Raw genomic sequence first — 14,732 nt, forward strand, 5'->3', positions numbered from 1 at the left:
ATTAATTATGTTAATACAATAAGAGAATTAATCTTCAAGTGATCTTTTACTTTTGTTTGATATGTTTGTTAATACATATTTTTGTCTAAAACCATAATAAATTGAAGATAATTTTGATACTGTAAAATCACATATTTTCGAGGGGTCAAATTTTCGAGGTTTGAGGGAAAAATTATTGGTTTGCAGGGATTTGATTTCGTGATTGGAAAATGTTTAGTAGTAATGCATATAAAATTTTACATTTCAAGGTGGTCATGAATTCGTGGGTCTCTCCATACCTCTAAAACAATGAAAATTACCCCCCCCCCCCCCCCCCCCCCGGAAAATTAGTGATTTCACAGTAGTTTACCTGCATATTTCTAAAGATTTTATTGCATCTTTTCATCAATGTGCAACTGGTTAAATTGGAATATTTCAGTTTGTAAACTCATCTTGCACCAGAATATGTCATGCTTTGCAAAGAGTTGCCTGTGGATTGTTTAATTTGAAATAATTCTACAGTTTACTAAATGTTTAATCCATACATTGATTAAAAAGTTTGAATTTGATGTTGATCATATATGGTTTTAGCTCAGCCTACATTTCTGCATTAGAAAATTTAACTCATTATAAAATTTCTATTTATAAATCCTGTTATGATTACAGCTCATTGACAATGACAACTCCTAAGAGACTGAGGGATCTCATCCGAGAAATTCGCTCAGCCAGAACAGCTGCAGATGAGAGGGCAGTGGTGCAGAAGGAGTGTGCAGCCATCCGTGACTCCTTTAGGGATCAAGATAATACTTACAAATGTCGAAATTTAGCCAAGTTACTGTATATTCATATGTTGGGATATCCTGCTCATTTTGGCCAGGTAAAGCTATTGACTGTGTAGCTATTTTTTACCTTTAATTTTTATGTATATGTCAAGATTTCTTAAGTTTTTTTTCGATCAATTTTAATTGTATTTTTTGAATTTGTGTATAGAATATTCAGATTCAATATTTCTTACAGCTGGAGTGTATGAAACTGATAGCCTCCCCCAAGTTTACAGATAAGAGGATAGGTTACCTGGGTGCCATGTTGTTATTGGATGAAAGACAAGATGTCCATCTGCTGGTCACCAATTCTCTGAAAAAGTAGGTCGCTCTTGTTATCTAACAAGTAGATTATTAGTGTACAATAGTTTTAAGTGGAGTAGTATTTAATTCAGTATCCACACTTTACACAACATTTCCTTATTTAATGGGTATATCGGATATTGAGGAAGTTAAATTTGATGCATGAGAAGTAAATCTGATTCTGTTTTTAATGGTTGAACAACATCTGATATGTTATAACATTGATTGTTTCAGTGACTTGAACCATCAGACCCAGTATATTCAGAGTTTAGCACTATGTACACTTGGTACAATATGTTCAGTGGAAATGAGCAGAGATTTAGCAGGGGAGATTGAAAAAATGATAAAATCTTCAAATGCCTACATCAAGAAAAAGGTCAGTCTGGCAAATTCATCAATCTGTGACAGTGTTCATTTAAATGTTTTATTTCAATCAGTGTACAATTAGATTTTGGTTCAGAACTACATTTTAATTATCGATGAATGCTGTGAATATTTTTACTTCTTCGTTTCAGATATATAATGTATGTGCGATGGATTTTTTATTTATGTATTTTTTTGACCGCAGATTGTCAAAATTCAAATAATTATTTGGGTATAATAAGAAGTTTGTTTAAAAAATTTATTTTCCAATATTTTTTCAGATTCTTCTCACCCACTTTATATTTTCAGGCTATCCTGTGTGCCCTTTGCATCATCCGTAAAGTGCCAGACCTAATGGAGATGTATATTCCGGCTACACGTTCCCTCCTGAACGAGAAGAATCACGGAGTCCTGCTGACTGCTGTGTGTCTGATTACAGAGATGTGCGAGAAAAGCCCTGACACTCTGCATCACTTTAGAAAGGTGAGCTGAATCCAATACAAAGCACTTGAAATTTTGAGATTATACAAACTCAGTTTCCTGTGATCTTATTTATCATTGTTATCTATATTATTTCATACAGCTATAATTTACAAGCTACGTGTTAAGGAATGACTTTGATATGTTTATTGAAGCCCACTCTTGTTGAATAAGCTTGTAGATTTTTTATAGTTCCTTTGCTTAGATTTTGGGTAAGTATTTCAAATAATGATACGCTGTGTTTAATCATATTACATTTCTGAGAAAGGAAGCAGATTACATTGAGTATTATAGGAGGAATGCTGATGCCTTATGTTTACTACAGGTTGTTCCTATGCTTGTACGAATCCTCAGGAATCTGATAATGGCCGGTTATTCTCCTGAACATGATGTGTTTGGTGTCAGTAATCCCTTTTTGCAGGTATAGCTCTCTATTTCTTCCTTACTGCATGAGCTGTCTTAAATTATTTTCAGGTGGTTCCAAATTTGGTCCGAGTTCTAAAGAACTTGATCATGGCCGGTTATTCCCCAGAACATGATGTATCAGGGGTTAGCGACCCGTTTCTACAGGTATAAACCCAGCGTGTTGTAGTTAATTTAATGCTTTCCGGGTTTCTGGCACAGTGATGACACCTAACCTCTGCTATTGGATTTCTCTGTGTGAATATTTTTCACTAAATTCATCTCTTCTCCTTTCTACTCCTGCCACAGAATATTGATATTAGATAAATAGTGTGTAGGTAGAGGAAACACGGTTGATGATGATATATGGGATTAAAATTTCTTGATTATTTTGATTAATAATGGGTCACATTGAACTGCACATGTGTGAATTTTTTGCACTCAAAGTCTTGAATTTTGTGAACAGAAATTCATGCATCATAACATGTATTCTAAATTAATTTCATATTATTTTGTAAGCCATGCCTAAAAAAATATATATATTATTATTTATTTAATTTTGCTTGCTTCAGTGGTTTTTAATAAAAAATTGGATATTTTTAAAATATAAAAAATAGGTGGTGTTAGGTCTAGAAAGTTGTTGCTAGTGTGCTTCAGATTATTGTATTCCCATATTCAGATGTTCATGAGTAAGATAATTGCTAGTCGCAATTGCTGAATATAATCAGACAATACAGCTTTTCTTGACCTTCGAATCTGACTTCAGTGCCTTTTCAATGGTATCTTAACAATGTACTGGACCATAGCATGACAACACTTTTGCATGTTAAGATGACATATGTACTAACAAGTGAAAAAATTGTTTTTTCTTTTTTTAATTTTGGACTGCATGAACAACAAAGTACACTTTACTATACTGGTAGATATTTCTGTTTAAATCTTTTTCTTTTCTTTTTTATTTTGTGCATGTCTCTTACTTTAAACAGAGTTTGTTGTAGACGTTGAATGAACGTACATACATTAAATTCAACATTTTGTGTGAGTCATTGTGACATCAATACCCGGTATATGCTATTCTTTGTTGATCGATTAGAATTGATTTAAATTGCTGTATACAAAATTCTGTTCAAGTACACATATACTTTTTAAAAAAAAGAATACATGTATATAGCATGCTTACTTGAAAAACAAACATGAATATCATTTAGATGTTTAGAAAATAGTTGCCAGTGTTTCAGACTGGTACTGATAAGAAATTAATGATGTTATTGTAATTGATTATACCTTCTTCCTGATCAGGTAAAAATTCTTCGATTGCTGAGAATTCTTGGAAAGAATGACACTGATGCTAGTGAGACCATGAATGATATTTTAGCACAGGTAGGTTCAACTTCTCTGCTCATTAAAGATGAGAAAAATTCTTTGTAGTTGTAATGTTTATGTATAGAAAAATTCTTTGTAGTTGTAATGTTTATGTATAGAAAAATGCTTTGTAGTTGTGTTGTTTATGTATAGAAAAATTCTTTGTAGTTGTGTTGTTTATGTATAGATTAATTTTCAAAGAAAATTCATGTTACATGTACAAAGATACCTTTGTTTAATTGTTTAAAAAATATTTTCTTTCGTTTATTTCCTCTCAGGTTGCCACCAACACAGATACTAGTAAAAATGTTGGTCATGCCATTCTGTATGAAATTGTCCTAACCATCATGGGAATCAAATCAGAGGCTGGACTGAGAGTATGTTAATATTGTTTATTATTTAAAGGAAAATAAGGTGTCAAGAAAATGTACTTGTAGTGATTCACAGTAGTTAATGTTATTTTGTAATATTCTGTCTTATAAATGCATATGTTAATGTAACAAGTAAAAATTATGTTTAAGACTTGATCTTTAAAAAAATATGGATAGGTTATGTTTATGTGTATTCATTTCCATTTCTTACCTTTTATACAGGTTTTAGCTGTCAATATTCTTGGAAGATTTCTTCTCAATAATGATAAAAATATAAGGTAGGCTGAATTCTTTGTAATTTATGATGTGTGGTTTGATAAAACAGCAACAACAAAAAACAACAATTTATAACCCTGTAAATGACTTGGTATACAAAATAATAGTTTTCGTTTTGTTTTGTATGCCTTGACTATAAATTAAGCTTTGAAAAATTACATCCCTCCTTCTTTCAAAGATATGTGGCATTAAACACACTCCTGAGGGTTGTACATGCAGATTATAATGCAGTACAGAGACACAGAACAACCATCATGGACTGTCTGAAGGACCCTGATGTTTCTATTAGAAGGTCAGTTTTCCTTAAAAGTAAAAAGTTATTTTAACACATGAAAATAACAAAATCAATTGGAAAGAATTTCAAATAGATTATCAAGATAACTGTGATGTATTACATTTTTATATAAATTTCTTGAAACTTCTTTGGAAGTATTACTTCTGACATATAGCAATAAATTTCTGATAGCAAAATGAAAAGTTGAAGTCTGTTCATAGCCTATAAATGTTATATAATTATTGTGGACATTGTAGACGTGCCATGGAACTCTCTTTTGCCCTAGTCAATGCAGGAAATATCAGAGCAATGATGAAGGAACTGTTACAGTTCCTGGAGACTTGTGACCCAGAGTTCAAAACAGACACATGTTCCAACATTGTCCAGGCGGCGGAAAAGTAAGTTGTAGCACTTTGGTAGAGGAAATTTGTATTAATACAGTAAAATTCAGTTATAGCAAAGTCCTGGGGACCTGTGAATTTAATTCGCTATATCCATAATTCGTTATATCCGTATAACGAATTCGTATAACCATTATAGCAAATTCGCAATATGCATGTTTTCCTTAAACTGTCACAACCAAATGTATTAGGGAATGAAATATTACAAAACATACCTTCGATAACTAAGATTTTATTACAAATTGAAATTTATATACAAATGCTAAAAGGAAATAAAATCAGTTCAATTGATCTAATATTTTGAGATCTTTGAAAGTACGTCATAAAAGATGTAAATTTCATTATATTTAACCTCAATGGGACTCAAAATCAGTTCGCTATATCCGTAAATTCGTTATATCACAGTTCGTTATAATCGTAAAATTCACAAAGATTTGTTAAGAGTTTTGCCGTGGACCCAGAAAAACTTTGCTATATCCATGAATTCGCTATATCCGTGTTCGTACTAAACGAGTTTTACTGTAAACTCTTCAGTAAAAACATTCATAAGATTTCTTTTAATACAATTTGGAAGAAAAGGTTTACTTAGGTTCCTAATATTTGACCTTTGATGTATTTTAGATACTCACCAAACAAGAGATGGCATATTGATACTGTCATGAAACTGCTACGCTTGGTAATTTTTAATTATTTTGTAATGAAATATCTTCAATTAATTAATTCAATTAAAAAAAAGAATAAAACAATGAGCATTGAAAATCTGTTATTAAATGTCAAAAAGTTTTGAAAATGCAATTCAAAAAAGAAGTAAAGTGTTACCATTTTAATTTTCATGATTTGTAGGCAGGGTCGTATGTCAGGGATGACGTAGTTTCCATACTAATCCAGCTGATTGCTGAGACCTCAGAGCTTCACAATTACACTGTACAACAACTGTTCCTTATGATCAAAGACGACATTACCCAGCCACCACTTGTTCAGGTGGCCCTGTGGTGTATAGGAGAGTACGGGGAGAAACTTATCTCGGGGGTGTGTGAAGAGGATGAGGCCATTCAGGTATGATTCGGGGACTCATTATTAAAATGAATCCATATTAACATTTAAGACTCACGGTACAAAATCTGTCAGAAATTATGATATCAACAATCAAATTTTAATTATGAATGAAGTACATTTCAAAGTAATTATTATAGTCCTTTCTCACAAAGGAGTCAAGATTTGCATGTGATCCTCTATTCTTTGATCTTTTTTTTATCTGAAAATGTACCTCATAAAGTTAAAATAAGCCCAAGGACAAATGGTAGGATAGATTTATTACAAAAAAAAACACAAGTTTAAACAAATGATGGTCATTGGAATTGATAATTGTAGGTATCAGAAGATGAAGTAATTAATGTACTGGAGAAGGTCCTCACACATAACTACTCCACAGAGGTTAGCAGGGAGTATGCACTGACATCTTTAATGAAGCTCAGTTCCCGCTTTAGAACTTCAGCTGGGTAAGATATTGTCACCAGGGTATAATTTTACTTGGCATGAATTCTATAAACAGGTTTTCAGAACAAAGTATCCTATGTAATGATATATAAATTTTTAAAGACAATTGATTTAATATTATGTTATTTTGCTTTTTACAGGAGAATCAAGGCTGTGATAGATGGGTACGGTGGGTCCACACATGTGGAGCTGCAACAGAGATCTGTAGAGTACTCTAATATCTTTTCCAAATATGATAATCTTAGGTAAATTTTATTTGTATTGCTGCATACTTCAACTGTAAGCATGATTTAAAAAAAATAATACCAAAATATGAGAATGGATATGGAGTTAATATTTTGTTATTTTCTGATTTCCAGATCAGCTCTATTAGAACCTATGCCATTGATAGAAGGTAGCAGAAGCAAAAATGTTTTAGCTAATAGTGAAAGTTCATCTGATTTACTTAATGAAGAAAATATTCCTAATGGGGTGGTGAACAGTGCAGAGAAAGCCAAAAATACACTTAATACAGAAGTAAGTGATCTTGTTATGCTCAAAACAGTTGAAGAAATAGCTCAAATACACAACATAGAAGTGATCATATCTAAACTACTGTATCCTGTTCTTCAGTGTTTGAAATATATCATATTTTGGGTCTATCTTGTGTGCATATTAAAAAAAAACTTGAGTTCTATAATGTATGTATTAGGTTGGAGATTAAATCTCAAACTGGATTACACTATGAAAGAAATTGTGTTATTTTTAGAGCCAGAATATATTAGACTTACTAGATGTAGGCACTCCATCAGTAACTTCTACAAACCCAGCCCCAACACCTGCAGGTGGTGCAAATGATTTATTGGATCTTCTAGGTGGTGTAGCTTCATTATCAACTCCAGGTAAATAACAATTAAAAAATCAAATATAAAATGCTTAATAATTGCCCTTAACAGTTTTACAGAATGAGGATATTAAGGCTACATAAAATTGAAATTATGCTTCTCAGGCTGGTTGCGCATCTGTTTTCATGTAGCCGCTTTTCAAATTTTATCGTATTTTTGATAAAATAAAAAGTTGGTAAAGCAGAGACCAATCCGGAAAAAAAAAATTCCGCCCTAATTTTTTCATAGTTTAGTATGAGAATATCACTTTCGGTAGCCTTTTTAAAATAGAACAAGGCTACTTCATTTTAAAATACATTTGAAGATAATGCCTATAAAGTTCAACCACTGATAAGAAATGGATAATGCAGACATGGAAAGTATGGAAATTACATGTATATCCTGAACAAACAATTTTTATCATAATTGTAAAGAAAATTCGGGTATTAAACATTTAAAATAATACAAATATAAAAGTGCAATTCAGTCTCAACAGCCCCTTGTTCAGTAGATCTTTTTGCAGACAGGACAAATGCCCATCTGAATGAATATTTCAGCTTGAAGGAATGCCCTCATGCACAGGCATCAGATGCGATGCTACAGACTTGGAGGGAAGTTGTACCTCCCTCATCTAATTTATCGCCAATAAAATGATAAATAAAAAGCCTCCCGCCCGCATCTGTTGTGGAGAAAATTGGCCTGAGAACCAGAGATTTAAATATATGTAGCCTAATGATGTAATTAAATGCAAATGAAATACATGTACTTGCATGCATTCATGTGTATGTCTTTCTTTTGATGGTGTTTTTAGCTCCACCTATGAAGCAGACAAGCACTCCAAATGTAATGGATGATTTAATGGGAGGAGATGGCGAACCTTTCAACCAAGTTAATGGCAATGATGGTAAATGTACTAGTAATATATGATGCTTATAAAAAAATGAGGAAACTTGTATGATATGATATTTTTCACTTTTGAAGAGTTGTATATTGTGGTAGTTACAGATTCTTAAAATATAAACAATTTTGTCGTAGGTCCACACGGTCTTACAGCCTATGACAAGAATGGTCTTAAGGTGGAGTTGACCTGTGAGCGAGACAATGGCCAACCAAACGTAACGGTTATCAACGTCAAATCCTCCAACTCTACAGCTACTACAATGTCTGACTTTGTTTTCCAAGCCGCAGTTCCCAAGGTTCGTATTTTGGTGTCCCAAGTTTGAAAACAGCTTGATTATTTGTGTTTTTTTCTGTAAAATAAAGTCCCCAGTTTTAGAAAGTGATATGAATGAAATGTTAATGTTGATATACTAGAAAAAATATAGAAATATAAATGACAGCTTTTGAATTTTTTCACAGTCATTCCAGCTCCAACTGCAGTCACCATCAGGGACTACTCTGCCTCCAATGAATGATGGGGTAGTTACTCAAGTTATTAAAGTCAACAACCCACAGAAAGTAAGTTCTGTTATTTAATTAGATGGCAGACTTATCTCAATATCTGCCAGTGCATTAATGTCCAAAACCCTGGCTTGCAATGCTTTGTAATTCATGAAATAATACACAGTCAAACTTTGTAACCCTGAAATCTCTGGGACCAAGATTAAATTCAGAGATATTTGAGGATTTGAAAAAAGATTTAAATATATAAAGAAAAAGTTATTTGACTACCAAATCATTGTGACATATTCCTGATATTTGAGATTCAACTGTTCTTGGTATTTCTTGAAATGTACCAGTAATACTTTGTTATGCTTTGTAATCTCTGCAATTTTATTCTTTGTATTTCATGAAATATTTCATAATTCCTTAAGTTAAATGCCTTGCAATTTTATTACAGCAACCCATTCGATTAAGGATCAAAGTGAGCTATAAACAGAATGGAAACACTGTCACAGACGTTGGTGAAGTGAATTCATTTCCATCAACATTATGGCAGTGATGTTGATTGACTACAGTAAAATATCTACAGTAGAGAAAGGATTTTCTATTGGAAACAAGGACTCATCTTAATATCTACACACACAGCATTCCACTAGTATATGGTGGTAAAAATGACCCCAAAAAAAAAACTTACCCAAAGGGTATTATGTTGCAGAGGTGATTTATTCATAATAATGGCTACATTTCGATTAGAATTGTAGTCAAAAACTGAGTGCAATACTGTGTAGTGCTCTCCAAGATGAAAACTGTGATTTAGTGGGATGTGTTTGGAGAACCAGAGTAGGATTTCAAACTGTGTGTGGAGGATGACTCTCCTGTTCCGATGCCCCGGGCCGAGAACTCTTTCTGCGACGCTGATCTGTACCTTGGAAGAGTGAGGAGATCCTGATTATACCGTGTTATACAGTGCTGTGAGATAAAGGGAGTTAATTGTCAAAAATATTGCTATTTATTTACCAAGTTATCATTCCAATGAAATCTTGTGATTGTTATTCAATTATTATTTTTGCTATGAGTGTAACTTTGACAAGTTGTGTATGATGAGGGTACATGTGCAAGTTGTGTTTTATTCAACACAAGACTGTTTAGGATTGAATGTGCTTAAAATTATTTTTGTGATATCATAGTGGAAATCTAGTGGAAGCACCCCAGGTTGCATAATTTTCTAATATAATGAAGCATTTACATGTAACTTGCTATTATTTCTTGTATCAGACAGAGGTCAGTGTTGATTTAGTGCTTGATATAAGGAAATATTTTACAAAGTAGAATGGTATGAGATTGAACAAAAGTGCTCAAAATACAATTAACTGAACTTCTAACTGTGGTGTTTAAATCATACAGAAATTGGTTCTTAAAGATCCAAATTGGCTCACCTTCCAACAATGTTCAGTAAAACTGTGCTGGATTTTTTCAGGACTGATGCTTAAATACATGTACCAAACAAATTTAACACTGGGTTTTGTAATGATGAACTGAAATTTGAAAGGTAGCAGATATAAAAATTAAAATGAAACAAAATTGATAATTATTATGTTAGAAGTTTAGAATTATGGCATGAGGCATTCCCTATTTTATAAACACAATGTGTTCTTCCATGTTCAAGCACCTGCTTCATTAGTGAAATTTTAGGTAGCCAAACCGTTGAAGATTGAATGGTTTGTCTACTGTAGGCCTACTTATACATGTACCGTGAACAAACTTGTTCTGTTCATTGCCAGAGAATTCTGTTGTATTTACGAGGATGTGTATATGAAAGAAAGTGTATTATCATGGTTATCAATTAGGAATTAAGATTTGCATTTGAATCTGACAGTATTTAAAAAAAAAACATGAATATAAATTTCTAGATCTCTTTGTTGGATGTAAACATGCTATTTTTTTCTACATGTATTTAATTATGTATCTATTAATTGATATCAAATTCATTTATCTTTCCGTCCTATCTGACTTTGTTTAATGCATATCTTTGTCAATTTCAGCCAAGGAAACAGTACATATATTGGGTTTTAGAAGTTGAACATTCTTCTGGTTAATGGAGTCTATGAAGCCTGACTTCAATTCATGCACATATTATGATTTGAATTTAATTTGGCAGAGGCCCTGTTAAAATAACCAAATTTCTAAACTATCTTGTGAGTGAATGCAATGTTATGATATATTTTTTTTTTATCTTCTGTATTGTGTGATTGGGAATGGATTAAGAACAAGTTTTTCATGACCTTAAACCCTGCAGGCTTTTAGAATCCATCTCAGTTAACTTGATCAAGTGGTATTACTTTGTATCTGATAGTACTCTCCAAAGTAATAAATCATTTAAATTCACTTCATCATTTGTTTCTGCAAACAAGATTTGAAATGAGCTGCTTTGATATTTTATAGAAATGTTGCCTTCATCAGCAAAGAGGAAACATTTTGACAATCTCCCTTGCCGAGTCATTGTATGTTTCACCTTTGCAATGAGTTCACATAAAGATTTTTCACATGGTTTCAATCATAATGAATTAAAAACACACATTTTTGTGCTTACTATATGAGGGCTAATAACGAAGGTGTATGTGTGAGCTGATAGTAAGAAGTGGCATTTGAGTGTTGAAAATCATATTGCAATCTTCCAGGCTCTTTAAAACAAAGGATGGAAAAATCTTCACAAACCTAGTCTCTCACTGGTTGCTTTCAATAGAGCTTGTGATATGTAAGGGAGTCACAAGGAAGGGAGATGTTTGAATGAATAAAAAATGGTGTGGTAAAGATGAGGGATGTAGCATGTGTACCTACCTTTCTTGATGTTATTCATTTTCTTGAGCAGATTAATTTAGTCAAGAATTTCTTCCCTTCATTTTTAGACTGAAAGTTTCAGATATGACCCATTGTGTCTTACGCAAAACAGAGGAACATTAAGGATCACTTCACTTGATATCTGTCTCTCTGTCCATCTGGGACATCTCATTAATTGAGGTATAGATTTGGTACTTTTCACATACAGGTAAGCTTTTGTGATCATCTGTTGTCCCTCCATCTTCTCAAAAACCATTGTGCCAATTTTGGTACAGAGCATCCTTGGGTGAAGGGGAGTTTAAATGATAAAAATGAAGGGCAATGCCCCTTCCAAGGGGTGACAATTCTTCTCCAGAACCACTAGGCCAGAAATGCTGAAACTTACTTCGAAGCATCCTGGGGTATTGTTGATTTTAAATTACTAAAATCATGACCCCCGGAGGTAGGGAGGGGGTCACAATAGGAAATCCTGGTTTTTTAGCTCTACTGGTCAGAGACCAGAAGAGCTTATGCGATTGTAAGGTGTCCGTCGTCCGTCTGTCTGTCTGTCAACAATTTTTCAAAACGCTACTCCTCCTACAGTTTTGGTCTGATTTTAATATAACTTGGCACACAAGAAGACTACACTAAGATACATAAAATAGTGCATCGGTTTTTGATTTCGATGAACGGTGTTGCCATGGTTACTAAAAATAGAATTTTCTGTGAAATTCCTTTGAAATGCTACTCCTCCTACAATTTTGATCTGATTTCAATATAACTTGGCACACAAGTAGACTACACTAAGATACATAAAATAGTGCATCGGTTTTTGATTTCGATGAACGATGTTGCCATGGTTCCTAAAAATAGAATTTTCAGTGAAATTCCTTTGAAATGCTACTCCTCCTACTGTTTTGATCTGATTTCAATATAACTTGGCATACAAGTAGATTACACTAAGATACATAAAATAGTGCATCGGATTTTGATTTCAATGAAGGGTGTTGCCTTGGTTACTAAAAATAGATTTTCTGTGAAATTCCTTGAAAACTCTACTCCTCCTACAATTTTGGTCTGATTTCAATATAACTTGGCACACAAGTAGACTACAGTAAGATACATATAATAGTGCATCGGTTTTTGATTTCGATGAACGGTGTTGCCATTGTTACTAAAAATAGAAATGTCTGTGAAATTTCTTTAAAATGCTACTTCTTCTACAGTTTTGGTCTGATGGCAATGGTAATTTTCTCATCCTTTTTTTTTTTTATAAGTACAAACCAGTAGAGCTACAGTCTCGACAGAGACTTCTGGTTAATTGAAATATTGGAAAAATTCTTCTCAAGAACCAGTGGACCCAGAAAAGCTGAAACTTATATGGAAGCGTCCTGGGGTATTGTAGATTCTAAATTGTTTTAAAATCATGACCCCCAAGGGGTAGGACAAGACCACCATAGGGAATCCAAGTTTTACGTTGAAATATGTAAGAGAAAACTTTCAAAAAATCTCAAGAATCACTGGGCAAGAAAATCTTATACTTATGTGGAAACAGCCTAGGGTACTGTATATTCTTAACTGTCCAAATCATGACCCTTTGGGTAGGGTGGGGTCACAATATAGGTATTACAAGGGAAGGAATATGTTAAAAAATGGAATGGCTAAATTATTGAGGTAGTGATGTTGCCTATGTTGATAATGTTTCTCTTGAATAAATTACCATGGTTAGCGACTCATAGTTCCTTGGGCTGCTTTTCAAAATAATTAATATTGTCTTAATTCTCTTAATATTGTCAATAAACAGCATATTTTGTCAATATTAAGAGATAAGTGTATGCTATTTAGCATATGCACTGTTTGATATAAGATATTATGAAAAATACCAGTGTTACGATCGACTTCACCTTGAATTTTGACCTACTTAGCAAAATTAAAAAAAAACCAAGATGTGTTTGTGAAACACTGATGCCCCCGTGTGGCATCATAGCGAAGTTTAAGCTTTCTCAAATGCAGATCAAACATGTTAGTACCTTAAGTAAGGCCTTTTCACAAGAAATACAAATGTGAAATATAAAACCCTAGCACCACCTGTTCAAAGGTTATGACCAAGGTTAACGATTTTAAAGGTAGGACAAACTCCGGGATCAAGGTCAAAGGGTCAAGGTTGTTGATGTCTAAAGAAAGGTCTTGTCACAAGGATAACATATGTAAAGTATTAAAGCTCTAGCCCTCACTGTTCAAAAGTTATGGCCAAGGTTTATTTTTATAAAAACTAGCTCAAAATCCAAGGTCAAAGGGTCAAAGTTGTTGATATCCAATGAAAGGTCTTCTCACAAGGATTGCATATGTGAAGTATGAAAGCCCTAGCCCTTACCATTCAAAAGTTATGGCCAAGGTTAAAGTTTTTTCGTAAATACGGAAATGTCTAAGGCCAAGGTCAAAATTGTTGGTTTCAAATGAAAGGTCTAGCCACAAAGACTTGATATTTGAAATATAAAATTCCTAGTATCTGCCGTTTATAAATTAGGGCCAAAGTAAAAGTTTGGATATTTTGTGTACAAATGAGTTAATCTCCAAGGTAAAATGGTCAAGGTTCTTGATATCAAATGAAAGGTCTTGTCATAAGAATTAAATACTTGAAGCATGAAAGCCTTAGTTCGAACCCTTCAAAAATAATGTTCACGATTGTATTTGCAAAGTAGGTAAAACTCTAAGCCAAAGATCTTGGTGTCCAATAGAGCGTCTTCTTACAAGGATTACATATGTGAAGTATGAATGCCCTAGCTCTTACCATTTAAAAGTTATGGCCAAGGTTAAAGTTTTTTCATAAGTACGTAAATCTCCAAGGTCAAGGTCTAAAGGTAAAAGTTTGGTACTCAATGAAAGATCTTGCCATAAAGAATACATATATGCAGTATGAAAATCCTGGTATCCACTGTTCAAAAGATATAACCAAAGTAAAAGTTTGGAATTTGTGTGTAAAAGTGGGTCAAACTTCAAGGTCAAGGTCAAAAGGTCTAATTTGTTGGTACCCAAAGAAAGGTCTAGTAAAACAATATTTAATCTAATTTATCCTACTCTAGATGATTATTTGTACAAAAATAAATGCATGTATAAGCAAGCAAATTCAAAGAATTGTG

General features: G+C 33.1%; 1 protein-coding gene across 2 annotated transcripts; it reads left to right on the forward strand.

Moving 5' to 3' along the window:
• Window positions 1–532: 532 nt before the first annotated feature.
• Window positions 533–11,160, forward strand: LOC134272616 (AP-1 complex subunit gamma-1-like). 2 transcript variants are annotated; one of them, XM_062754841.1, is made up of 20 exons: window positions 533–856; window positions 997–1,121; window positions 1,338–1,479; window positions 1,776–1,949; window positions 2,272–2,367; window positions 3,648–3,728; window positions 3,989–4,087; window positions 4,304–4,359; window positions 4,536–4,649; window positions 4,889–5,029; window positions 5,654–5,708; window positions 5,876–6,088; window positions 6,404–6,531; window positions 6,670–6,774; window positions 6,889–7,045; window positions 7,278–7,410; window positions 8,204–8,296; window positions 8,428–8,588; window positions 8,752–8,850; window positions 9,233–11,160. In XM_062754841.1, the coding sequence occupies exons 1-20, from the start codon at window positions 548–550 to the stop codon at window positions 9,332–9,334; spliced, it is 2,583 nt and encodes an 860-aa protein (XP_062610825.1). In that variant the 5' UTR covers window positions 533–547; the 3' UTR covers window positions 9,335–11,160. The 2 variants fall into 2 exon arrangements, with proteins under 2 accessions (XP_062610825.1, XP_062610819.1); XM_062754835.1 differs by lacking the exon at window positions 2,272–2,367 and adding an exon at window positions 2,421–2,516 and having other exon boundaries at window positions 584–856.
• Window positions 11,161–14,732: the final 3,572 nt, after the last annotated feature.

Source organism: Saccostrea cucullata, unplaced genomic scaffold (assembly GCF_032062105.1).
Source record: "Saccostrea cucullata isolate Sc308-1 unplaced genomic scaffold, CSIRO_AGI_Scuc_v1 ctg15208, whole genome shotgun sequence".
Taxonomy (NCBI): domain Eukaryota; kingdom Metazoa; phylum Mollusca; class Bivalvia; order Ostreida; family Ostreidae; genus Saccostrea; species Saccostrea cuccullata.